Raw genomic sequence first — 26969 nt, 5'->3', positions numbered from 1 at the left:
ACCACGCTGAATAGATTTTGATCTAATGATTGAATTTTCACGTTTTATAACTCAATCTTAATTTTTCGAAGGGGTATTCTCATTAATTAGTGCAGGCGATTATTTAAGTTACGAAATTAAACACAAAAATGTGTTTTCTCTGAATACCTTTCATACCTGAAACATACTTTTTTTCCGACGGATTCAGATTTTGAACACCCAAAATATAGGGGGTAGCCACAATCTGGGGAATATTGTCCCTATAGTTTGATCATGAGGGTGATCCAAAGTTTGGATGCCTCTATCTTAATTTTATATTTTGCATATTTCGCCATATATAGAGACCTTTTTAAGCGAGTTAAAAAAATTTTGAACATAATTTTAAAATTCGTTTGTTCAAAGATAATTGCATGCAGAAAATAAACTTTGGTAGATATTTACTACTTTTTATTACGTTATTAAATAAATGCCGGAAATTTTTGAATTATAAGGCATACAACTTTTTATACAATTTTTATGTATGTAATTTTACATGGCAAAATACAAAATCGAGCTAAATCTATCGAATTGTTCCTGTATATATTTAAAATTCGATTTCTCAGAAACTATTCAACCGATTATGCTCAAATTTTGCATTGTGTCAGGTGAAATGACATATTTTAAAAGGATGTGAAAATTTTATACCTCTTAACTTAAATTTTGACACTGCTGTAAAAGATTTTCTCGAAAAAGTTTATAAGTAAGCAGGTATGTAAATGTTCAACCATTCCTGAAATTTTGCAGCAGTTTTTTCGTGTCAAGAATTTTTTCTATACATTATCGGCAAAACACTGTTGAAAATAAAAATTTAAAATAAAAAAAGAATGTAAAAGGGACTAATATAAAGAAAAATAAGTCTTTCTAAAGGGGGGGGGGTGAGGCTAAAAGTCTGTTTAATTAAATTTTAATTAAGTCGTTCAAAAAATCGGAAGATATTATTTTAAATCTATTCTCTTTCTTTTAACGTCTTATTTGAATTATCAAACAAATATACGTCTAAAATACATAAAATTAAAATGGAAAAGCAATAAATAAAATTTTAAGCGAAGCTCTTTTAAAAACTAGAAAAACTTCCATTAGCCTTATTGTACCGAAACTTTGAGGCAATGCTCAATGTTCAAACTTCAGTATCCTTATTCAATTAAAAATAGTAAATAAAAGAAAATGAAATAAAAGAAAAATAAAAGAGAATGAAAAAAAATAATCTCACTAAATTTAACTCTTGAAAATTATTGCAAACCCCTGATTCTTCTCACTCTCAAAATGCTGTCTTAAAAACTGTTGCTTACGTCATGCGCAAATTTGCACTAATATTACGGCTACTGATCATTTACAATCTTGGAGTTTACTTGCTTGATTTAAGTTTAAAATTGAAGTTTCTTAATGATATTCTGTTTTATTCTTCCAAGTTTAAGATGTTTCCCTTTAGTTGATATAAAAAGTAGGTACACTGTTTAATTGCATTTCATTTGCCTTATTAAGTATTTAATTTACAAATTGTTATTTGTTTTTTTAAGATTATCAATAATTAATATTAACTCAAGAATTTAAAACTTAAGTTTATGCTTGGAACGGCTTTACCCAAAGGATATTAAATGGTTATTATGCTCCCTTCTTAATTTCAGTAAGTTTCAAGTAAACACTGAAACTATAATTTAAATTTAATTATCAATACTTTCATTTATTACTGTTATTACTATTTTACCTTAATTTTTTTTTTTTTTTTGATTTATGAGTTGCCGATAGTTTCAAGTAAATAGCATTTACAATACATTTATAGTTATTATAAAAAATGGAAATTAGCACTAACGTTAGTTAGATTTATAATATAGCCCAAATATAGTTAAAATATAGCCCAGCAAATAAAAATAATATTTCAGAAATTGAAGATTTATCCACATTAAAAAGTTTTATGAGGTTCCAGACTACTTATCAGGATTTTAAAATAGAAACTGTGTATTACTATAATTTGAATCTGATTTTTTCCAAACGTAGCATTTATAATATTTTCTTAACCCACTTTCGAGTGTATCCATAGCTAGAAGATTGTATTTGTAATTTTGGTAACTTTCCGATTAGCTTAAGCACTTTTAATTTCAAAACAGGATAATACATGTTTTATTCGTTTTCTAATCACCATAAGTAGAATTGATTGCTTATAGGAATAATTGTGATTCATTTTGAAATTGGAATTCATTTGAGAAATTTGATTTCTATAATTGATCAAAAATCGTCGAATACTGTCAAGTTTCGAATAATAGCCATTAAAATTTTTGTGACCGGTACTAGGACACCCTGGTTCAGTTTGTATTAGGCGATAGTTCGGGTTCAACATGGAAGATAACGTGATCGATTGTGCTAATTGATGGGTTGCTTCTACAACAAAATTTTCGGAACTTGAATGTAGTTTATCTATTGATTCGACTTCATATTTATATATAGTGCGAAACAAAATTACTCGTCTTAAATAACTTTCAATCTAATACGTAAATGGTTTACGTCTTGATTCTCAATTTTTTTTTGTTCGAGGACCTAATCTTGTACATGCTAATTAATTTATACAAACGATATTTTAAGTTACAAAACAAGAAAAAAAAAACGATTTTTTTTCTCCAATGGATTTGAATTTTTGATCCTAAAAATATGGAAGGTAGTCAATATTTTAAAAGTTTTCCAGCCTGAAAATATTGCCAAAGTTGTTTAGGCATGAGAGCGATTGAATGTTTGGATCTCTTAATGTTAACAAAGCTTTTTGAGTATTTCGCTGGATTTGAAGAGCTTTTTTAAGCGAATCATGAAGTTTTTGCGCACTATTATAAGATTCGTTTATTCAAAGATAATTCTATGCAAAAAATAACTTTAAATAAATATTATTTTTTATTTTATTTACTAATTGTCGAAAACACTTTGCATTGCAAAATATAGAAATTTTTATCCATAATTTTTAAGAAAGTAATTTTAAAGACAAAATGAGAAATTTGAATGAAATCGGACTAATAGTTTCTAGGTAGTCAAATTCTAAAAAAAAGCTATTTATAGAAAATTCGATTTCTGAAGAACACTTCGATTGATTTCATTCAAATTTTAAATTTTTGATTTGCTTTAAAAGTTATACAATACGAAATTTGCAAAAAGGAATTTTAACATTAAGTGATTCAAACTTTCAACCGCTCTCCTTCATAAACTGTTGATACCATATTTTGCAGATGGCAGGTGCTTCTCCTGTTTTAAGGGTCTAGGAACTGAATCCCTCATAAAGTTAGACATTCAAACAAATAAGATCGATTAGTATTATGTACATTAAAATCCGATCAATAGATGAAATATTTTCAGGGTTTTCCCTTTTTTGCGCCCTGTTTATACATAAGTGCATACATCGTTATTACATAGCGCATATATGCGTACATATATTGAACATATATAAATTGTGTATATACGTACAAACGTACGGGCGTACAAATATACCCACATTTACATAGATACATATATATGTTACGGGCAATGTAATTATTTACGTCAGTATTCATAATGCTTAGTTATTATGAATAATGACCATTAAAATTGGGCAATTTGATAAATTTGAATTACTTTACGATAATTTCTCACATTGCCCGGTCATTATAAATACCGCTATTATTTCTTTGGGCACTTTGATTAATTGACAGCAATGGGACAACCACGTGCGTGTGGTGTGATTCTGGCTGGCCAATGCTCACCGGTGAATGTTGACAATCAAATTAGTCACTTTGGTGAATGTCCGAAATATTTATTACATCCAATTTGATACTAATTTATTCGTGGATATAATTACATTTATTCGATATTTTAATACTTACTGACGATAGATTAGAACAAGCATCAGTGTTTGGAGTATCGGGCAAATATATACCGGGCAATGGCACTTGACTTTAAAAAAATATCCGTGTGGGGTATACCGGGCAGTGGCACTTGACCTTAAAAAAACATGAGTGTAGGGTATACCGGGCAGTGGCACTTGACCTTAAAAAAACATCAGTGTAGTGTATACCGGGCAAATGTATACCGGGCAGGGGCACTGAACCTTAAAAAAACATCAGTGTAGGGTATGCCGGGCAAAGGTATACCGGGCAGTGGCACTTGACCTTAAAAAAACATCAGTGTAGGATATACCGGGCAATGGCACTTAACCAGACCTAGTATGACTAGACCTTTGGTAAATGTCAGAAATATATACTAGGTCTAGTGCCACTTTTGCTATAGCTTAAATGTTTAAAAAAAATTAAACAAAGCGTTTGAATCAATTTTGAACTGATACCGAAATTATTGCTTTAAAATTTAAAAAAAATAATAAAAACTGCGCCAGATAAGAGTAATTGAAGTAGTTGCTTTATACAGTGCATGTGCGGGAAAAATGTTTAAAAAAATTATGCAGGTGCATCTAAAAGTGGATGAATATCCCAAGACATCCTGTGGCTGTGTGTGACACAAATTGCCTACTTGACTTTTAGCATTATACATAATGACCGGACATTGTAATAATTGCAACATAATTTATCATTTTGTCATATCCTTTTGGGCACTTTTTAAATTGCCCGGGCATTATAAACAATGCCCAATTATTTACATTGCCCGTGACATATACATTATATATTCATATAAAGTATGCGTGTATCTGCATATATGTGAATTAACGTACATAAGATTATGCATACTTATATATGCTACTTAAAGTATATATACGTATGTACAATACGCAAAAAATAAATGGACCATTCTAAATAAGTTTTCATCTAATGATCGTATCTTCACATTCAAGGACTCAATCTTAAAGGTTCGAGAGGATGACATATATGCTAATTACTTAGTGCCCACGATATTTAAAGTTACGAAATCAGACACAAAAACATACTTTCTCTGAACAAACATACCTTTTTTATGGTGTTTCTTGGGTTTTTGACTCTCAAATTATAGGGGTGGCCGTAATCTGGAAAAAAATAGTCCCAATAGTTATAGTCAAAAGAGCGGTTCAAGGTTTGTACCCCTTAATGTTAATATTTTTTACGTATGAGACCACATCTTGAGAGCATCTTAAATGAATTGAAAATTTTTTTGCTCTAAATTAAAAAATTCGTTTGTCCAAAGCTAATTCCATGCAAAATATAAATTTTAGTCAAAATAATTGTTTTTAATTATTTTATTCAATGATAGTCTAAAAAATTTTGAATTTAAGTTAAACAATTTTAAATGGCAAAGCGCAAAATTTGAACGAAATCAATCGAATAGCTCTTAATAATGTGACTTTTTCAAAGTTCAATTTTTCAGGAACAATTCGATCCATTCTACTCAAATGTTGTATTTTGCCATTTAAAATTTCCTTCTTTAAAATGTCATAAAAAATTGTGCACTGTAATAATCAAACATTTTTTGGCTATTATAAAATAAAATTTTAGAAAAGTAAATATTTACTAAAAGTTATATTTTGCAAAGAATTATCTTTGGATAAACGAAATTTATGTTTGTATGCAAAATTATTTTAATTCGTTTTAAAAGTTCTCAAGACATGGTGAAATACTCAAAAAGTCAAATTAACATTAAGGAGTCTAAGCTTTGGACTCAGACCTCACTATTGGGACGATTTATTTCGGATTGCGAATACCCGTTGGACGGCTCGTTTGACCAACCTATTATTAGGACCATATTTCCCAGAGTGCGGCTACGCCCTATATTTTGTGGGTCAGAAATGTGCATCCGTCGAGAAAAGGTATGTTTTTCAGAGAAAGTACGTTTTATTTTTGTCTAATTTAATAACTTAAAATATGGTTTGCATTAATTAATTAACATATTTGAGATCCTTTGAATCCTTAAGATTGAGTTCAAGAACGTAAATATCCGATCATCTCGCAGTAGAGTGAACTTTAAGACACGGTTCCCAGTAGAACACCGAAGTCAAGGATCACTGGCTACGGTCAGTGTGTGGATGGGTGATCACTTTGATCAACCTACAAAGGAACCAAAGGTGTGCGGTATCTATCCTAATTAAACTTTTCAACCATTAAGATCTCGATTTCACTCGCAGGTGGTCAAGCAGGAGATCCATCCCCTCTGCAGAGGATCAAAATTGAGTTGACATGTCTTCATATCATCCTCAGGAATGTTTCCCAACTCTACACCAATAGCACATTGTTCATCGTTAGTGCGACATAGACCAACAAAAACAACCGATCATTAGATCAAAAAATTTTCAGAGTGGTCTGCTTTTTGTTTTCAACAAATAATTTATTCATTCTACGTTCATATGACATACAATGTACTCACGTGTGCATGTACTATATGCATGTACTATTTAATTACAATGTTATTCATACAACGATATTTAAAGTGACCACATAAATATAATTATATACTGCGTGTGTATGCATGTATTTTTACTTATACGTGTGTATGCATGCATTTTTATTTATACGTGTATATGCACCTGTATACATATAATGTATGCATGCGTTCCTGTAGGTACAATATACGTTTGTGTCCATGTACGTACATACAATTCATGTGTATATGCATAAAATTTCATTCAATATACGCAAGTACGCTCACAAAAATTTCCTCTTATTTTTCAGAGAAAGGAGAATATCTGACGAGGAAATAATTTATTTTAATGAGGATTGTTTCGCTAATTCCTTCATGTTAAATATGTTGTATATTCACTGGTGGTTATTATACCTGTAATATCATTTGTTTATGTATTGACGAAATAGTTGATTATGGTGTATCTGTTTTGTATTATTCACTAATGGTTATTATACAGATAATATTTTTATATAACAAAATACCTAATATAATTATGGCATATCTGATTTGTACTAATACACTTGTCATATACTAATTGTTATGATAATCATAATATTTATTTGTTGTTTTGTGTTAAAAAAAATATGTTTGGAGCTTCTACATTCATTAAACGATTTCTTTTAAAAAAATATTTTGTTATCATTAAGTTTCCTACATTTATCATATCATACATATTAAGTAAGAGATAAATAATCAGTTGCATTTTATTTATTTTGACAGAAGAAGATATTTCATGTTAATTTTCTTTGATATACAAAAAACTGAACATTTTTGCACTCATCAAAACTTCTCACACCGCATAAATTTCCGAATAAGAAAGACGAAAATATGCAGAACCTCTTTAAGTATTACATATGTTCTATTTATTTTATGTTTTCATTAATCAAATCGTCAAATAAAAAAATTTTCATATTAAACGATATTTTAACTTGTAAATCTCTAAGTTCTAAAAGCAAAGTAAGTCAGACTGATAAAAAAATGACTGTTTTCCCCAAAATAATCAAGCAAAATAGATGAATTTCTCGGATTGAGAAGCTATAAGAAGTAAAATATAAAACGAATAATGAAACGCGCCGTCACACAAACAATCGTGGAAGAGATGACATCACGTTCAGAATGACGTTTTAGCTGACGTACACTAGCAATAGTATTAAATTGCATTGTCAATGAAAATCTCATGACAAGGTAGATTTTAGATGACCATACGAAACGCTGCAAACGGAAACCTTATAATTATGTAGATTTAGGATGATTTTCATCTTAGAACTAGCGTTATTCAAGGTTTTTTTTCTCACTTGAAAACCCTAAAACCACCTCGTTTTAAGGTTGTTAGGCAGAAGGTTGTTTTCCAAGGTTTTGGATTAGGGTAATGTGCGTAGAATAGAGCAGATTGTCGCAGACCTCGTTTTAAGGTTAGAAGGTTTACACGTAAACCGTGTTAAAAACCCTTTTTAGGTTTACATGAAAAGGTTTTTGTTGGGGGAAAAAAACCTTATATTGCTATCTGGGTTAACCATCAGTCCACTGCGGGACATATCAAAGATTTAACAAATGTAAAGAAAAACTTGTAATAAAACTATTAATTTGCCTAGAATAAACTTTCAATTTTAGCGATCCTGTGCGTACGCACAGCTCATTTCAAAAAGAATAGTGCATGTGAACCTGATTCGCGATCGCAACACTCGAATACGCCATCTGGGGAGAGACCGGTTTCATGCCTTTAGCCCTTCTCCCTTCCCTCTCCTCCTCTTTTCAGTTGTATAGGAATGTACTACGATATTTTCCCTTTTCTTAATATTCTTCCTTTTTATTTAATAAGAATATTTTTTAAAATTTCCATAATACTTTTCTTTAGAACTATGTTTAATGTAGTTTTCAGTTCCATATAGTTTTTCAAGTTAAAAGATTTCAATCTATATGAAAATCAAGAGAGAAACTAACGTACTTCCTTCCTCTATGACTTTCCACACGCTAATGGGGAAAGCATGTGAAGTGTTGCCATAGGAAAAGAGTTCTGCTCTACGCCACCTGCAGCCCATTTCGATCGCCAATTGGCGAAGCTCGCAGAACAATTCACCAGTCAGGTTCCTTACGCATCTTCTAACTCGCTTGTGAGACTATTTTACGTGCAGTGGGAATGATCCTATAGGGTTGTATACAAAATGACATTACTGTAAATCTACTTGAACTTCTATTTCTTTTGTTAAATATAACAGTTACGATTAGAAAGTTTTAACTGGTCTTCAACTGGTTTTATTATGGTTGATGGCGTGATAAATATGATATTGAAACTTCGTCGATGTAAATAAATTAATTTTTACTGTTGAATGTGCATTTAATATAGCGTTAAAATTGCCAGTATATGTTTAACTTTTACCTTTTGTTTTTGTGTTATTGATTTTTATCGTTTTAAATTTTCTGGGTATGTCATCTCATAGAACATCTGGCGCTAATCAAACTCCTCTAGGACGCCCTAGTCTTGCGATGCTAGGATCAAAATCATCTAGCTTACTGAAACCTAATTATATGTCATCAGGAAGTAAAAGAGATAGAGATGAAGATTATGACTATCGTAAGAAAACGTTTTATTCTTCATATTGGATTATGAAATTAACCTTAACTATTTAGATCCAATTGACCTTGCTTATGTTGTTTCAATATTGACATTAAAAAAGAAGTGTCTTAAGTTGTCGTAATTTAAAACGTCAATCAATGTAATGGGAATACAATAATGTTTGCAAATCATTCATGTTGCTATGTATTAGGCTGTCTTATTACGTAGTGTTAAAAAATTTTAATGTCAAATAAAACAGCAAAAAGAAAAGAAACATTCTTGAAACAAAATGTGTCGAAAAAATGATGAAATTGACTTCTCTGATTATAATAATAAAAAAAAATTAGCAGTGCAAAACTTGTGATTCGGTGTAAACTAATTAACTATTTCTAATAGTGTTCAATAAAAAGTACAATTCTGATTATTCTGTATTAAATCTCATTCAAATTTCAAACAGAACTTGGTCGAAAAATGCTTAGCCAAATATTTGGCAAAAGGACCGAATATTAAATACATCTTTAGTATTTCTATTATAAATTTTAATTTATAGGTTAATAATTAGACTTCATTTCACATCTCATCTATATAAACATGTATCTTCTCATAACATTATATATCAAGACATATTATTTCTATTTATTACCCTCACCCTCATGGAATGTTAATCAATCTTCTTTTGAAGTAACAGGGAACATATATTTATGGTAGATATTTCTGCTATACTAGACTATAGCGTTGTTTATTTTAAGTGTGTTCAGCTGTTCCTTTTTAGGATTGTATCCCGGATTTTTTGTATTATGCTTCCAGGTCTAAGAGTTAGGACCACGACATATAATTTTTCTGAGAATATTGCGTTTCTCAAGATCATTGGTTCTTGTACTTTCACTAATGAAAAACTTTTAATCAGATGAAATTTTTGCTAATTCCCATTAACGAGATGCTTACGTACACGCAAGTATTTAAGTTTGGCGGATTTTCGCCATTTTGAATATTTGAAGCTGCACCAGAATCCGCTAATATCACGATTTCTATTCACACAGTTTGCATATCAAGCATCGATTCTCGGATTTGTCTAATTTAAGTTACACATTGTGATTTGTATTCACATGGTTTAAAAATTGCGCATCGCGATTTGTAATCATGTGATTTTAAAACTCCTGTATCACGATACTTGTAAGAACTAAGATTTTTCATAAATTAGTTACTATTAAGGTGTGATATTCCTCATTGGTAGGAAATTTAATTATAAATTTTATTTAAATTTTTTTTTTTTTTGCTATGAAACATCTATGCTTTGTAAATTGGTATTTTGATATCGATTTTTTGCACATAAAATGTTCAAGGTTTGTCACTTTGTTTCACAATTACCCCTCTTTTTATTTTCTTAATGTTTCCTGCCATTAAAACTAGTATAGTTAGCCATATAGAGCACAGTGATTGTGTTTCCTCTTAATATATTGTGTGTAATATGTACAGGGAATTCGTTTCTTCCAGATTAGAGTGGCAACTCTGGATGTATTTTTTAATCATTGTAGTGTAATGAACCTAATTAGTGTTATGGTGTAATAGATAACAATAAAAAATTTTTGATATGAAAACATAAATTAAATTATGTAATTGCAAAGTCAGATTTTTTTTCTCAAGTTTTTTTACCATATTAAGTTTTTAGACTACTAAATGTATACCTTGGTGGTCCTTTTAGACAACTAAATTTTCATAGCTGGTTCAGAGTTGCCTACAGGGAAAACTTGGAAAATACAAGGAATCTTAATTATTTTTTTTTTTTTTACAAATTTGGAAAATACAGGGAATTTTGTATTTTAAAAAATGGTGGCCACTCAGAGCGTAATCTGTCGGGTATTTAACCTTGATATTTCAGCTATACTAAGCTTTTTCATTTACTAAAGCATTATTGAAGTATGTTCAGTTTTTCGAACAATTAAAACTAATATAGTTAGCCCAATATAGCTCACACAAGAGCACAGTAATTGTTGTTTCCTCTCAATATATTGTGTATAATATGTACAGGGAAAACACAGGGATTTTTTCTTCTTCCGGATTTGAGTCACAACCTTGTGGTGTTAACCCTACTTAACTTTATTTTCTTTGAAATATTTTAAAATTGCTTATTTGCTTTAATTTTATTTTAGCTCTGTTGTAATAGAGAAAGGAAACATTTAAATAGACATAAGTCAAACTTTCTATATTACTTTGAGTCATCTAAGTTTCACTGTACTAAATTTCTTTTTTTTTTATTTTTATCTCAGCTTCAACAAAATGGCCACCTGAAGACTCTTGGGATGGGGACAGCAGTAGGCAAGAAAGTGAGCGTGATAGAGAAAGAAAACGTAAAAGGAAATCTAGATGGGGTGGTGATGAAAAAGAAAAAGTTTTTATTCCTGGCTTGCCCACTGTTCTACCCAATAATTTGAATCCTCAACAAGAGAGGGCTTATTTATGTAAGTATATATATATGTATTTTTTTCTATTTGCAAATGATTTTGTTCTTATTGACATGTGATTATTTTTCATATAGTCATAGATTTCAAATTCTTAATAAGATTTGGGATGAGGGGCTAAAAATACATGCTTCATTTTAATTTTTTTTTTTTTTTTACCTGAATTGATGAAAAAAAGTTTATAAACTTCATATAGCATGTGGACATTTAAGTCAAGTATATATCTTTTCGGAAGATGCTGATGAAGAATCTTTTATTAAAAAATCTTTTGTTAAAAAAGAAAGAAAAATCTCCATGAAGTAAAATTTTCGTGTAATTTATTTTTTCCTCTATCTAAAGTTTTATCTTCATTTAAAATTAACTTTTAGGAATTTCTCCCTGATAGTCTGCGACTGCTCTTTTCAGAAATCCTTGACTGTTTATGAAATAAAAGTTTTTTCTGCGAAAAAATATTTTTAAGGCTAATTTTGTTGCCTAAATATTTGTCTATGCTGAAGGGCTAAACTAATGGGTTGATTTTGATTTCTTAAATTTGATTGAAATTTGATTTCTTTAGAGTTTGATCCATGAGTCAAACTTTATTCAGGATGTTGTGTGTGTGTTTTACACTGTATAATTTTGTAGTCTTATTTCTAAAAACCTTTTACGCAAGAGCATGTCATAGTTCTCTTACTCATTAACCGTCCTTGTTAGAATCGAAATTTTAACTTAAATGGTGTGTGATTTATGGTAAGTTTATATTTGTACCAAAGTTGTATTTGTAATAAAAATGTTCACAAAAGATGAGAGTAACTCAGGGGAATTTTTACAAAGGTAGCAATATAACTAAAATTTTGTATGTTTTTACTGTGACCACATAATTGTTTTGAATTTATACGCATTGAATTTTTTTTTTCCTCTGATGATTTTTGATTCAAAATTAAGTATACTCCTAACAATTTCAAAACTATTATCCCATGTTATTTCACGAGTAAAGTTTAGTTGATACAGTTACTTAATTTCATCCTAATGATTAACTATGTAAGAGAAAAACTGGTTTATTTTCATATTTTTGATAGTTAATTCATTGATGATTTAATTGCTATTTAGGGTTAATAACCACTTTTAATGACATTTGTTTTTATAAGCTATATATTATTAAATACCTTGTTATTATACACTTTGTATAAATTTTTTTAAATTATCTCTATTTTTATACTGTGTTTTATTCTTTGTTTAATTAATAACATTTTGAGGTGTCAGAAATCTGTTGCAAATTTATTTCATGTGTGGTACATTTTTTTATTTTATTTAAATCAATGAAAAGTGAGGAACATGAAAATGCCTCAAGTCCTAAAATATTAAGAAAATCTTCATTTTCAATTAATTATATTTTTGGTTTCATATCTTACTCGACAAAATAAAATAGCTGAAACATATTTCATATGTTCAAACATGTTAAACAATATAGTAGCATTAGTGATTAATTAATGTAAATTTTGCTATCTTTCTTAAATTATAAAAATTTAAATTTTTATTGAAATAATAAGTTTCAGATCAAACAGCATTAATGGTGTATGTTTTGTGTATTGTATTTGATTTTAATTAGTAATGCATGATAATTAAATTTTTATTCTAAAAGCCTGTACTATGTCTCTTTCTTGGTACCAGTGTTTTCGAATTCACAGCAATGTTTCCCTTTTTTATCAAGAATTTTCTAATTGCTTTCATAATTAGTAAACAGCTGAGTTTTGTTTATAATTCTGGCATTACCTATATGTTTTATTAAATGTTTCATAATAGTTTAAATATTTATTAAATAAGTGTTATAAATATTTTTCTTTTTTTTTTACGAAATATACATTTCTGTTTTTTTTTTCTTCTAGAATTTATTCATCTATGTGAGTTTGTTGTAGGTTTTTAATCTGTTAAGGCAATCATTTGTGATTTTTCAATTAATTTCTAGTAGTTAATACATTTGTTTGAATTTGCATGCTTCAGTTTTTTCTCTCCTTTTCTATATTATTTCATTTCAGTTTTATTTTTTTTAATAGTGTTTATTAAAATTCATACTTCATTGGCTGTGATTCACGAGTTTGCATATTCAATTATGTTATGTATAATTTATTAATTGTTTCAGTAGGATATGGTTTACTAATAGCGTAGATTATTTGTTTTCACTAAATAATTTAATGCAAATATATATTAATTCCATATGTTTTTCAATATTTAATCTGTTCCTTTATAATTTAGCTGAAGTGAACAGATATGAAGTGTTAACTATTTTAATGCAAATTGTTTTTCTTTCATAATGTTAATTAGGGGCCTTGCCCCATTTTCTAACCACCTCTCTTACAGTGCAGTTGCAGATTGAGGAAATAAGTAGGCGTCTTCGGACTGGTGATCTTGGAATTTCCCCTAATCCTGAAGAAAGGTTTGGCTACTACTAATAGTAAACTTTATGACTAATATTTTTAGGATTTTTCCAGTATCTCAAAGTATATTAATTTTAATTATTTTTACCAAGATTCTACTTGAATATTTATTTCTGCTTAATATCACTAATTATGATATAACTTATGATATATGAATAACTTGGGTCATTTTGAAAGTAAAGCACTAAAGTCTGTATTATTACATTAGATCACAGAGTTGCTTTTTATAGGTACTTTTGTTACAGTTCATGAAAAACCTGGAAAAATATAGACTGAAACTGTTAACTTCCCTGATGTTTTCTGTTTGATCAATACGTAACCATTTGTCATTGTTATAGCATATCAAGGAATGCCTGCCATATCATTTCGGATGAACTTAATCAGATGTTGGCCTGCTGTTGATTTCTAATGTTCGGAAATACTACCTACAGTGTTTCTATGTAGCTGTGATGTTGCAGTTTCAGATCCTTTACTTATTTAATTTTATTCTACATCATGCTTATAATTTTAAAAGAAATTTACTTATTGATAAAGGAAATACTCTACCTTTTTGACTGGTACTTCATTAAGTATTTAAAAGCCAGTTAAATGTATAATTAATGTTTTTTGAACATTCTTGAGATATTGATGGAAATGTTTATATAGTTACCTCGTTTTTGGACTACAATAGATTCATTCTTATAGTTTCTAAGAAACATTGTATGGTTTTTATGTTTCAATATAAAACTTAGATAAACTTAATTCAATATTTACTGTGAATGTGAGATATGTTGGCTTACAGCCATCAGTCTCAGTTGCTTTGCAGATTTTAAAATTACTTTTTACTAATTTTAAAGTTATGTATATTCATATTGATAACTTTCGAAATGCTGATTTTCATTTTCTTAACGTTTTGTTGGTGCATATGAGTTTATTAAAAATAGCATATTTACTTATTCAATTCTAGTTAGGAATAATAACAAGTTTTTCTTAATTGGTATTCTATCAGTTAAAAAAAATTTAATAGTTTTTTTTTTCTTTTTCATGTTTTATGCAATAAATAATACAAAGCCATTTTATTATTTTTTACATCCCTTAAAATTTGCACCCAAAATGCATGTAAAGAAATGAAGATATTGGTTTCATTTCCAAATTTTATACTTAGATAATAATCAATATTTCTACTTAAGCTTTGTTTACATAATCTATGTTAACATGTGCTGAAAAAGTATGCAGATTGAGTATTGGCGTTCAAACAGCTGCATATATCCGGAATTTTTTTAAAATATTTTTTTATGTCATCTTTGACTTTTACTCCTATTGCTCATCAGTGTATCATGATGTATAGTAGTTATTGTGAAGTTCGGGCTGCAGTTAACAAGATGAAAAAAATTTAACAATGATCACTTGAATTAATATTACTATTGCTATTTTCTTATGTTTAATACAATTTATTAATAATATAGAAGTCATGAAATTAAGAAAGAAATAAGAAGATTTGAAGCTCTAGAAGATCAATGATATTTCATGAGTAAATATGATAAAGACCACTGACTAATGCAACTGGCTGTCTTTTCATGGAAATAGTGAAAAAAATGAGACTATACTTGGATTACATGAAGATTCAAACATTCAAGAGTGTTAAATAATTTAGTTTTCATTTATTTACAGCTATCATTTGAAAATGTGCATTACTTTTAAAAGACCCTTTTTACTTAAAATTTCAAATATTGTAGAATCAATATGTAGTTTTAATATTTGTCTTGATTGCCTATAGATTTTAATTTTATTTCTTAACTTATTTTTAATTTGTATTTGATATTTGTCTAACGCTATTCTTTGCATCTAAATAAATTTGATTGCCTAAGAGTCAAATTTTTGTTTTTTATTAATTTAAAACCCACAGCTAAATTGATATAGGTTTTAAGACCAAATAATGTTAACTTCGGTTTTAATTTGTAAAATAGAAAAAATGTGAATAATATACTCAAAACTTTCGATTTTTTTTAAACGATACGTGATAGACTTGATTATTTTTGACCTTTACAATATACATTTTATAAGTAATTTTAGATATTTTAGAAACTCTTTTACTAATCTTCTATTTTTGTGTTTAAAACAGCATCTGATTAGCTTAAATCAATTCATTTACATTTCATTTGCAGCCTTAAAAAAGTCATGCTTTCGAGATTGGTCTCGAAACAGCTTGATATCTTGTTTAAAATGACGACATCTGTTAATAATAATAGATATAAAAGTATATTTATTAATTATGTCGAATAATCTTTGACTTCAATAACTATTTCTTTTACAGCCTAATTATTGCAGGTTTTCTTTTAGGAAAATTTCAAACCGTGCTACCTTTTTAATAACCATTTTTTCAGCTGTTCCAGTTTTTAAATCTATCACTATTAATCGCATTTTAGGTTCATTCTGCAGCTTTCTTAAAACCTCAATTCCCACCTGTCGCTTAAAATTTTAGTTTTAACAGTTTCTTTTTTTTTTCTTAATTTATTATTTAATATTTTTTACTGTGCACTCTTTTATGCATTTATTTTTTTCAGGTCTCCATCTCCAGAACCAATTTATAACAGTGAAGGTAAGCGTTTGAATACAAGAGAATATCGCACTAGGAAAAAGTTGGAAGATGATCGTCATAGCTTAATACAAGAGATGTATTCATGTAATCCTGAGTACAAACCGCCTCCTGATTACAAGTAATTTTAATATTCTATGTATTACTTTTATGAAATCCAGAATCATGGGTATATCTCTATAGAAATCTGCTACACTTGATTCTTGTATAAATCTATTAGATCTATAGTATCTGTTAGATTTCATGTTCTGGCACACATTATTAAATCTTTATCTACTGCCCATTAATTTTGATATTTATTCAATGTTATGAGATAAACTTAAATTGTATCTAAAATAAAATATATAAATTTTTATTATTTAGTCAATAATTGTTTTGTCCTATTATATTACAATCTCTGCAAATCTGAGAGCATCCAAGCTGTTCTCTAAAAGTAGCTAGTTATGAAAAAGAGTTCCAAGTTACAAACTAATACTGAACGATAATTTCACATAAGATAGACTCTCGATTCAAAAACTTCCTCCTCCACAATAATTTTTTACTCCATTGAATTCGCTTAAAAACTAATTAATTTTATTTAATTAACCAATTAAACTTTTTGCTGTTTTTTTTATCAAAAGTGTTTCTTGTGTTGTAATATTGCTTATCTTTGCTATTGTGGGTTGCAGAGATTATCAAAAAATAAGGAAGTTAGAATAATGTTAATTTTTTCATTATGTGAAATAAATATTCTTTTAATCCATGTTAAATTTTTTATTTTTCAGACCTCCTTTAGTGAAGGTGTGTGAAAAGGTTATGATTCCTCAAGAAGAGCATCCAGATATTAATTTTGTCGGACTACTTATCGGACCACGAGGGAACACTTTGAAATCCATGGAAAAAGAAGTAATTGTTAATCCTATTAAACCTTTACTTATCTTTCAATTGTACTTGAAAGTTATTGAAATAATAGGATATAGATCTCTAGGAATTATACTGTGCTATTGCAATAAGATTTATTTTTTAGTTTTGTATATACATTGTTCTTTGAATGATAAGGATTAATTTTAAAGTTTAGTTTTGCCTCATTTATTTATTTTAAATATTATTGGTTAGATTTTTCTGCTCTTACAATTTTTGTGACTGTTTATTACAATAAGTAAAACTTGTAAGTTAAAATTTTAAATATCAGTCTAATAGTTTTTGAATTAACATTGTCTGACTCTTTAATCCCTTTATAGACTGGAGCAAAGATAATCATTCGTGGCAAGGGCTCAGTGAAAGAAGGAAAAGTAGGCCGCAAAGATGGACAGCCTCTTCCTGGGGAAGACGAACCCTTGCATGCATTTGTCACAGGAAACAGCAATGAAAGTGTTAAGAAAGCTGTCAATAAGGTGAACAATTATTTTCAATCTTCTCTACATTTTCTAGAACTCATCTACTATTTGGAAGATAATAAGATGATTATTTTAGGTTATTTTTATTCTGATCCAGAAATTCTTTCTTTTATCTTAATTCGTTATAATATGTTTCTGTTTCATACTATAAATCTTGATATAATTTAGTTAAAATTCTCTTCTATTTTTTTCGTCTCGCATATTGAAAACATTATTTAATTTTTTGTTCTAATTTTCGAATATTACGCTTCAAAAATGATTCAAACTAATTTTAAAATACTGTCAAACTCTGATTATTTGAATCTTCGGTTAATATAATGCAAGATTCGTAATTGTCCTTATTTGTCCTGGTTTTTAGCTTTGTTGTCCTGGTATTTTTGCTTTTTGTAAATGTTTGGAATGTCCGTTTGCTAAAAATAAAAATTTAGTTTTAAAATCTTTTTTTTGAAGAATTAAAAAATTAGGATTTTCAATCTAGCATTGTTTTAATTTAACTAATAGTGCAAGTTGAAATTGAAAAATTCGATAGTTGCAATTTAGCAATAGTCTACTAAGTCTATACATGGTTCGGCCATATAGCTTTACCCATAGGATTCAATGTTTAATCCTTGTGAATTCAGTCATTCTATGATAAAAGAACTTAATGAACAATTTTATACTGTATTAGTTTTCTGATGATTAATTCAGGGATCATACTCTTAATATTTTTTAGCAAATGCAGTAACAAATCTTGTACGTTGAACTATTGTAGTTTAAATTGTGAATTGAGGAATTATTTACTAAAATTACTTTTGTATGAAAATTTTAAGTAGCACATTCACTGTTTCATTTCAAAATTATTAAAGCGCTACTTTAAAAATGATTTAATTTAGGAAATCTTGAACTCAGTTTCAAACTTTTTGTTACACTGGTGTACTTGTCACGTCAAGAGTGACTAGGTCATCAAAGCTGTCTTGCCTAGTGGAGATTTGAGGCTAAGGCGCATACATAGCACACTAATAAGAAAAACTTGCTTGGTTGTGATCTGAAGCTTTGGTGTTGATCGACAAGTGTTGTGCATCTGATAGTATGTGCCACACATAACTTATTCTTATCTAATTCTTAATATGTACCAATTACCTAGATTTGATTCATTTTGTTAAAAGATGGGAGCTTTGTCTTAACTTACTTTTAATGATTATTAATTTGTTACTCATTTTTATTGTCTTGTTATTTCTTAGTTGCTTTCTCAATCACTTTAATATAAAGCCGAAAATTAATTTTTTTTTATGCAACAGTACAATAAAAATTTTCCATTTAAAACTTAATATTAATAAATATTGATATTTATATTGAGCTGTTCATTGTTAATAAAATTTTACTGGAAACTGCTAAAACTTTCTGTTCTACACTAAGTAAATCTGAAATTAAAAATAGTATATTTTATTATTATGCAATAAAAATTGCTTTTATTACACTTAAGCAGAACAAATTATGCTGCTTTTTTTAGCTAGCCCTTTTTAAAAAAAGTCTGGTATGTGTAGCATAGTGTATAATTCTGTTTTAATTTTTTTTTTTTGTGCCAACTGCAATGCTATTAGGAATGAAAAAAAAAACTCAAATGCATGCTTGCGTATTACTCATAAGATATTTGCTATTTGTGGAATTAATTCAAGAATGTTATAAGGTTGTCATGATGATGTCATTCAGTGCAAATGCTCTAAATGTGGAGTATCTTTGTCAAAATTGGTGGGTGGTTCTACAACTTTTAGACATGAGAAAGTGCATTATTGTCTTACAGATCCATCATGAGTTCTCATATGTTAGAAAAATTACATTATTTTTTATTACTTTATTTCAGATCAAGGAGATTATCAGGCAAGGTGTAGAGGTACCTGAAGGACAGAATGATTTAAGGCGTATGCAGCTGCGTGAATTAGCCCTGCTGAATGGAACTCTGAGGGAAAATGATGGACCACGATGTACAAATTGTGGTGGTACCACTCATAGAAGTTGGCAATGCCCTGATAAGCCAAATGTTACAAATAATGTCATTTGTACTAACTGCGGCTCTGCTGGTCACATTGCAAAAGATTGCCGAGAACAGAAGAGTATGCCTGGTGTTTTGGGAACTCCTGACAAGGCTAAAATTGATGAAGAGGTATGTTTTGTTAATCCAATATTAGTAGAATTTTAAGAAATATTTTGGCCTATTTACAAAAGTGCCTGAGCTTCAGCATCTGAAAGCTGTTTATAATTTTTCTTGACATATTTAATTGTAACTAAAACATTTTTGAAAGTTTTTGCTTTTTTACATGTTAACTAAAATTTGCAAAAAATAAATTATTTTAGCAATTATAAGTATGTCTACAAATTTTAAAAGGAAGTTTGTATTTTGATATTGAATGACATTTATAATTTGTAGTTATTGATACTGCCAGTGTTTTTTGCAAATTTTTTGAATTGAAACCCCCCCCCCTTTTTTTTTTCAAGGAACAAAACTAGTATTTTAGACTAAACAAATGTGTTGTAAACTTGTATATGTGTTATTCATCTTGCCATTACTACTTCTGTCTTCCAACACTTTTTCAATATATATTTTTTCCCCCACAAATACCTTGATTTTTGTCCTCGTGCTTTCTTATCAAGTAGCCCAAAAGTAGCAATCATATTACAATTTTATTTTATACATTGATATTTTGTTAATTAAAATCTCATTTAAACCACTTGTCTCGAAATAAGTAATTTATTGTGTATTTATTTCATTTTCCTTTTAGTAATTAACTTAGATTAATTTTTATGTTAAAACTAGTCACAAACTGTATTTGTACTCACATTAAATAGAATTATACATCCTTTTAAAGTCTATGCATTAATCAATTCTGTCTACTTTCAGTATATGTCCTTGATGGCAGAACTTGGAGAAGGGCCACCTCCTCCAACCAAATTGAATTCATTGGGGAATTCAATGTCTCAATCTTCTATCTCTCCTTTACAAGCACCACCTGGACCTCCACGTGCAATCATGGCTCCACCCACTTCTAGTGTAGCACAGTTTCAGACTACAGTAATATGTTTTTTTCTTTCCCTAATTATGCATGTTTGCCCACTTATATGGGAATTTTAAATCTTGAACTTACCAGGTTAGCAGTTGATAGTTAAGGATGCTAAATATTCAGGAAAAATAAAAAAGTCAGTTTTTATTAACAGATTGAAGTTAGTTTAAAGTTCATTTATATTCTAGTCATATATTTATTTCAATAAAATGTGTATCAGAAGGTTTTTTTCTTTCTTTTTTTTTTGTGAGATAAGAATCTTTTATTGTAGATCAGTAACATCCGGAATATAGATAAAGTTTGTTTTAGTACTGATAGTTTAATAATGAATAAAAATTAAGCCTCATTTAACTTTTTTTTAACATAATGCAGCATTAAATAAAGTCTATTTAATGAAAATAGTTTAAGTGAATTTCAAATATTTTTCTTTAAAATATTGTCTTTTTAAGTAAAATAAAAAAAGTGTGTACACTGTCAATAATCAATTAAAACCTATGCATATACATTAAAGGTAATTACACTAGAAAAAAAATCCTAAAAATGTGCTAATGATGCTGAAAATATAAAATTTAGAAAGGCACATTATTTCCATTTATGTTTTTAATTGTAGCAAGTATATATGCTACAAGTGCTATACTAGAATATTAATCATGTGTAATATTCTGGAGATAATCGTTCATTGATCCTTTCAAATAACTGCTTTCGCCTTTTTGTTATATACCGTTTACTTGGCTCTGCATATCTCATTTAATCTATCAAGTGATTAGGAGCATGGGTAATGTTTTTGGAAAAAAAGTTATTTATAAATTTTAAAAGGTAATTTTTCATGTAGAAGCCTTTTTTTTTTTTTTACTTTAGTATTCTACGTTGGGCCACTGAATTCATTAAAATGCATGCTTTTCCCATTACATCTAGGGATTAAAAAATGCTTCTACCAAAGTTGTTCTATTAAATTAAGGGTCTGTCTAAGTATGGTTTTACAATATAACAGTGCTTGAACCTGCAAATTTCGCCTTTTTAATATAGCTTGTTGATTCTCCTACATCTGAAACATATTTAGTCTACTCACTAGATCTACAGTATAAATATCACAAAAAAAATTTTTTTGGAGGGAAAATTGGTTTTTGTTTTGTTTTTACTAAGATTCCAATTTCTATGTCAATAAAATCCAAATCACAAAGTATTACAGAGAAGTATTTTGTTAACGGAACTCCATAGTGTCTATAATTAAGAGCAGATAACACAATCAAACCTATACTAAAGAGAGGGGAATTTCCGTATTGTTTGCTAATAAAGGTCGCCTTGTAATGAAAGTACCATAAGTTAATAAGAAGTTGTCTATATTTTCTGAATATGCAGCCAGGATCTAAAAATTGCACCAACATCGAAGAAAAGTTGGAAAGTCTACAAACAAAGCAAGAAAACTTGTCAGGTTGATAAAAAAAAAAAAATCAGACTTACTCCATGATTATGAAGTTCTTACCTTGCCGTTGACACTTTTGTAACAACCAGTGAAGATGTTTTCGATAAATCAGTTTTGATTTTTCCAAGAATTTTTATTAAATTTCCTGATGTTTTTATGCAAATGCACCTTATATAATTTATGATTTCAGTCAATAACAACTATTTGATAGCGGAAAAGCACTTCGTGCTAAGCGCCTCTACATATCCAGCCTGTTCCAATAATATATTCCTTTTAGTATAATTAATTATATACAATTTTTTTAGAACACTCAGCCAATGTTCAACAGTGGTCAGGGCAAAGTAAGAGCTGTTCCTCCTCCAACAAGTATGGTTCAGACTACTATGACATCTATGTTGATGCCCCCACCCATGATGCCTCCCCCTCTACCTCCTGCATCTGTTGGAATGGCTCCACTAGGAATGCCACCTTGGAATCAACCACCTTTCCAAGTCCCTGTGACTGCACAACAAACTGTGCTCACTACACAAGTAATTTCTTAAATTTCTATCTAGTTGTAATTTTTATTTTTAGAAAAAGGTCTGATTCTGGATAATCAATTAACAGAAATTCATCTTAATCATGAGGTTAATTGAGGAAATTTTTTTTAGTTTTAAATGTAATTTATTTAATTTTTTCTGTTAGTTCATTGGCGTTACATATGTAGTGATTTTATTTTTTAATAAATTTTTTAACTTGTAATCAATTTATACGTAAAAATAATTTATATGTTATACCTTAAAACCCGCATTTTTTCCCTTTGGTTTTTTATTTACTCTTTTTTGCTAACTTTATCAATAAGCTTATACTTTTTCTGTATTTTCATATATATTTTACTATCCAAAACTTTTTTTCTAATATGCTCAAAATTAACTGCATAAAATATTTAGATGAATAAGATTAAAATCTGATATTGTGTGTGGTTAAAAAATACTTATTTTTTTATGAAATTTACGTTCTTAAATTTTATTGCTTTTCTCCAAAATTCTAGTACAGTAGGGAACCGATTATCCGGAACGATCGGGACCATCGCTATTCCGGATAACTGATTTTTCCGGTTTTCTGAATCGCTGCAAAAAGCGGTTTTTTATTGTTAAACCTAACTTAAAAAAAATTTTTTTTAATATTTGGAAATCTTGAAAAGAAGAAAAAACGATGAAGTAATTACACTAATGATTATTTCCAAAATGATGATAAGGTAAACATCTTTCAAAAAGGAAAGAAAAATCCTAAAACCTTATGAGAGAAAAAATTTTTTTTTTTTTTAAAATGGTGGGAAATTTTATCGAATTTCGTTCCGGTTTTTTGGTTTTCCTATTTCCGGATAACGGGTTCTGGACTGTATATTTAAATGGTGAAGAGTATTTTGGAAATTTAAACATGTTGCTAAGGTAGATAATTTGCAAATAAATTGCCAAAATCTTAAGAGAGAGAAAAAAAAGAAATATTAAAAATATTTCCTTAATTTTTTTTTTATTATTATTTAGAAAAAAGAATTTTTGTATGTGTCTAGATTGATGGAGAAGAAGTATTGAATTTTTAAAGATTTAGGTAATCATTTACTCAATAATTTACAAACACCTAATGATATGTCTCTAAATAATGAATTTAATAATTGGGTTAATGATTTTTTTTAATAAATGGGAATTATTATCTATTTTGTTAGTTTTATAATTTATTATTTTCTATTATAAATATGATTCTATTAGTTAATTATAGAATTTTCCATCCTTCAATTTTTGTTTATGAACAGAATGTATTGAGTCCGTTTATTTTTAGGGTAATGCACCTATGGTGGGAGTGTTAGCGCCACCTCCACCACCACCAAATCTACCATCTGCCTCACAGTCGCAAGTAACTGCAACTACAACTGCCTGGATGACTCCCTCAGCAGCTGTGACGCAAGGTTAGTTAATAAAAAAATTCATGTAAAGCAACATATTTTTTCTTCTTAAAACGAAATTACAAGTTATCAGGAACTAAAAATTTGGGTTTCTTCTGAAAATGTTCTTCTTCACATGATTAAATTTCTTTAATTTTTATTATCTACCATGGGCTGCCAGCTGCTACAGATTTTTTTAAAATTATTTCCACTGAGTTTAATTATAACAGAAAATTTTAGAAAGCATTTGAAAATTATCTATACATATTTATAATCCATTAGATATAATTTTTTTTTCTTCCAAAAAAGAACAAATGGAATTGCTAGTTATATTTCTGTACTTCGCAGCTGGGTTTTCCAATGTATATCGTATTACATTTCCAATGAACAAATTTGCATTATCTGATTTTTATGTGTATTTTAAATATTTCAAGCTACTACTATTACAAAATAATGAAAAAGTTAAATCATGTGAAATAAGCAGAATTATTTCCAAGAAATTTCACTTTAAAGAAAATTGTTTGAGAATATATTTAGTTGCTTAAACAAATGACTTATTATTTTTCTTTTTTAGCCTCACCCTGGGGTATGCCTCCCCAAGTTGCAGCTGGACCTATGCCTGTACCTCCACCTCCAGGAATCGCCCCCATTCCACCACCGCCAGCCATGGCTGCAACAATGTATCCATGGGGTGGATTCATGGGAGTTCCACCTCCGCCCCCCATGCAGGCTGCATCTCTGCAATCACTTGCAGCACAACCTCCACCTCCTCCCCCTCCTGCTAGCTCAGCCCAAACATCCAGTGCTGGTGCTAGTCAGAATTCATCTCTATCTACTCTGTCACTTCCATCATTGCTAACTGCACCACCACCTCCGCCCCCTCCAAGTTAAGTTTAAAGGGTGTTGTAAGAACTGTCATGAATACATATAATATTCCATTTTACTCTTAAAGGTTCTGATTTTGGTATCATTTTGTGTGTGCATCCATAATGGTGAACTAGAATAAAGTACATTGAAAAGTTGTCTTACTATTATTTTTTGATTAGTTTCTTTTAAAGCATTTGTTACTTTTTTTATCTTAACACTGGAGAACAATACCTAAAAGGGGAGCTATACGACCTGATGCGTAAATTGTTATATTTTTATTTGCCATTGTCTTTCTTTTTTTTTTAAATTAAACATATACTAATTGTAGAGTTTCATGGACTATGTATTTAGTTGGCACCAAATAGGCCTTCAAAAATGCTAAATGCAATTACAGTTGGCATAATCAAGCAGATTCAAAACAAGGGTGCGTAGCGTTTTTAAAAAGTGATTAAAGGTGTTAATTTTTGTTTTTAAAAGCCCTTAAAGATTTTTTTTTCTTTACCGTGTCAATTTTCGCCATGTATTACGCAAAAGCGTGGTTTTCACATTCAACCTTTTTACAAATTACTCAAAGAAAATGCATTCCGGCTTTTCGTTGTGTGTGAAAGCGCCAATCATTTTACATGTTTAATGAAATGCTTGATGGTCTGCTTATGCATATACTGAGCTGGATTCAGTGGCAATTATTCTTGCACTATCATTTGCAATTCTGCTGCATTTTGCAAGAGATTCACAATTTCAGGCTTCAATTTCCTCCCTCTGAAATCATACCAAAAAATCTCTATCTTTTTATGGTGGCTAATGTAATAAAGAGTTCTTTGTCAGAAACTAGTTATTTTATCATGATTATGATTATTGGTCTTAGAAAATTATTGTTTATTTTGTTAATGTATATAGTGCTTGAAGATATTTTTTATGTGCTTAAAAAGTACTTATTTTTTGTTGAAAGATTTGGCTACGCACCCTGAAAACATCTTTCATTGTATTTTGTTATATATAACGTTATATTGATTTAAAGATAAATGATATGTATAGGTCTTATCATTTAAAGAAACATTTATTACATATTATTTTAAAGTATGCTAAGAAAAAATTCAAATGAAATCGGTTGAATAATTTTTGAGTTATCAAATTTTAAAAAGTTGTGATTACTTAAAAATTATTTAACTGATTTTGATCAAATTTTCTCATTTTAAATCAGATACTTTAAAATGATACGATTTGCATACTTCATCATTTAAATTTTTTTTTAGTGATTATTAAATAAATTAAAAATTATTAATCTGGAATTATCCTTGGATAAGTGAATTTTATAATTGTGTATAAAAAAACTCTAGAAATATAAAGTATGCAAAAAAAAAAAAAAAAATGAAATTAACATCTGCTCTTCTGACTAAACTACCAGGACCAATCCAAAACAAATGTATTTTTATTCTGCAAAAGTTTTTTTTTAAAAATTACCGAAAATAAGTGTTAAAAATACTTTTTTTCTATAATTTGTCTTTTTAGTAGATCTTCACAATCTCATCTCAGAGTTGTTTACTTTCCCAGAAAGTATTGTGCAATTTTAAAATATGTGACTGTTGTGTGAAAAATTCGTTTCCGGCATTAGCTACTCACCGAATAATTATAGGATAATTTAAATTATTTTGGCTGGTGGCAACGAGAACCCTGCGTTGTTAATTCTGCCCGTGTAATTTTTATTAGCAATATTTTATTTTAATCCTTTTTTTCCTACTTGTTTCACTACAGATATAACACATTGAAGGATTCAAACTAGGATTCATACTATGCTTTTCGCATAATATTTTGTAGAGTAATAGTCATTTAAAAACCAAGGCTTTCAGAATTTTTGGTAAATTTGCCAGCATTTTTGAAGCCTAACCATGAGTGACCCTGAACATTTAAATGAATAAAAAATAATGCATTATAACCTACCACAGCAATAAATTTTTACAAAAAGCGTAGATAGTTGGCTGACGTGTATTCCCTAATTT

General features: G+C 28.9%; 1 protein-coding gene and 1 long non-coding RNA gene across 3 annotated transcripts; both read left to right on the top strand.

Annotated features, from left to right (window-relative positions):
* The first annotated feature begins 536 nt into the window (after positions 1–536).
* Positions 537–6977, top strand: LOC147810872 (uncharacterized). Its single transcript, XR_015433003.1, has 2 exons — positions 537–1459; positions 6618–6977. It is a non-coding gene; the product is annotated as an uncharacterized LOC147810872 (long non-coding RNA).
* A 1609-nt stretch (positions 6978–8586) lies between these two features.
* LOC107440421 (splicing factor 1) lies at positions 8587–25127 on the top strand. 2 transcript variants are annotated; one of them, XM_087160898.1, is made up of 12 exons: positions 8587–8649; positions 8787–8920; positions 11170–11361; positions 13699–13774; positions 16319–16471; positions 17115–17235; positions 17571–17723; positions 19567–19866; positions 20602–20772; positions 22490–22714; positions 24003–24129; positions 24680–25127. In XM_087160898.1, the coding sequence occupies exons 2-12, from the start codon at positions 8833–8835 to the stop codon at positions 24994–24996; spliced, it is 1923 nt and encodes a 640-aa protein (XP_087017024.1). In that variant the 5' UTR covers positions 8587–8649; positions 8787–8832; the 3' UTR covers positions 24997–25127. The 2 variants fall into 2 exon arrangements, with proteins under 2 accessions (XP_087017024.1, XP_087017023.1); XM_087160897.1 differs by having other exon boundaries at positions 8587–8920.
* The last annotated feature ends 1842 nt before the right edge of the window (positions 25128–26969 follow it).

Source organism: Parasteatoda tepidariorum, chromosome 4 (genome assembly GCF_982258835.1).
Source record: "Parasteatoda tepidariorum strain Cologne lab strain chromosome 4, Ptep-v5.0, whole genome shotgun sequence".
In the NCBI taxonomy this organism is placed as follows: Eukaryota; Metazoa; Arthropoda; class Arachnida; order Araneae; family Theridiidae; genus Parasteatoda; species Parasteatoda tepidariorum.
Note: the sequence above shows the minus strand (reverse complement) of the source record. Positions and strands in the feature narration are given on the sequence as shown.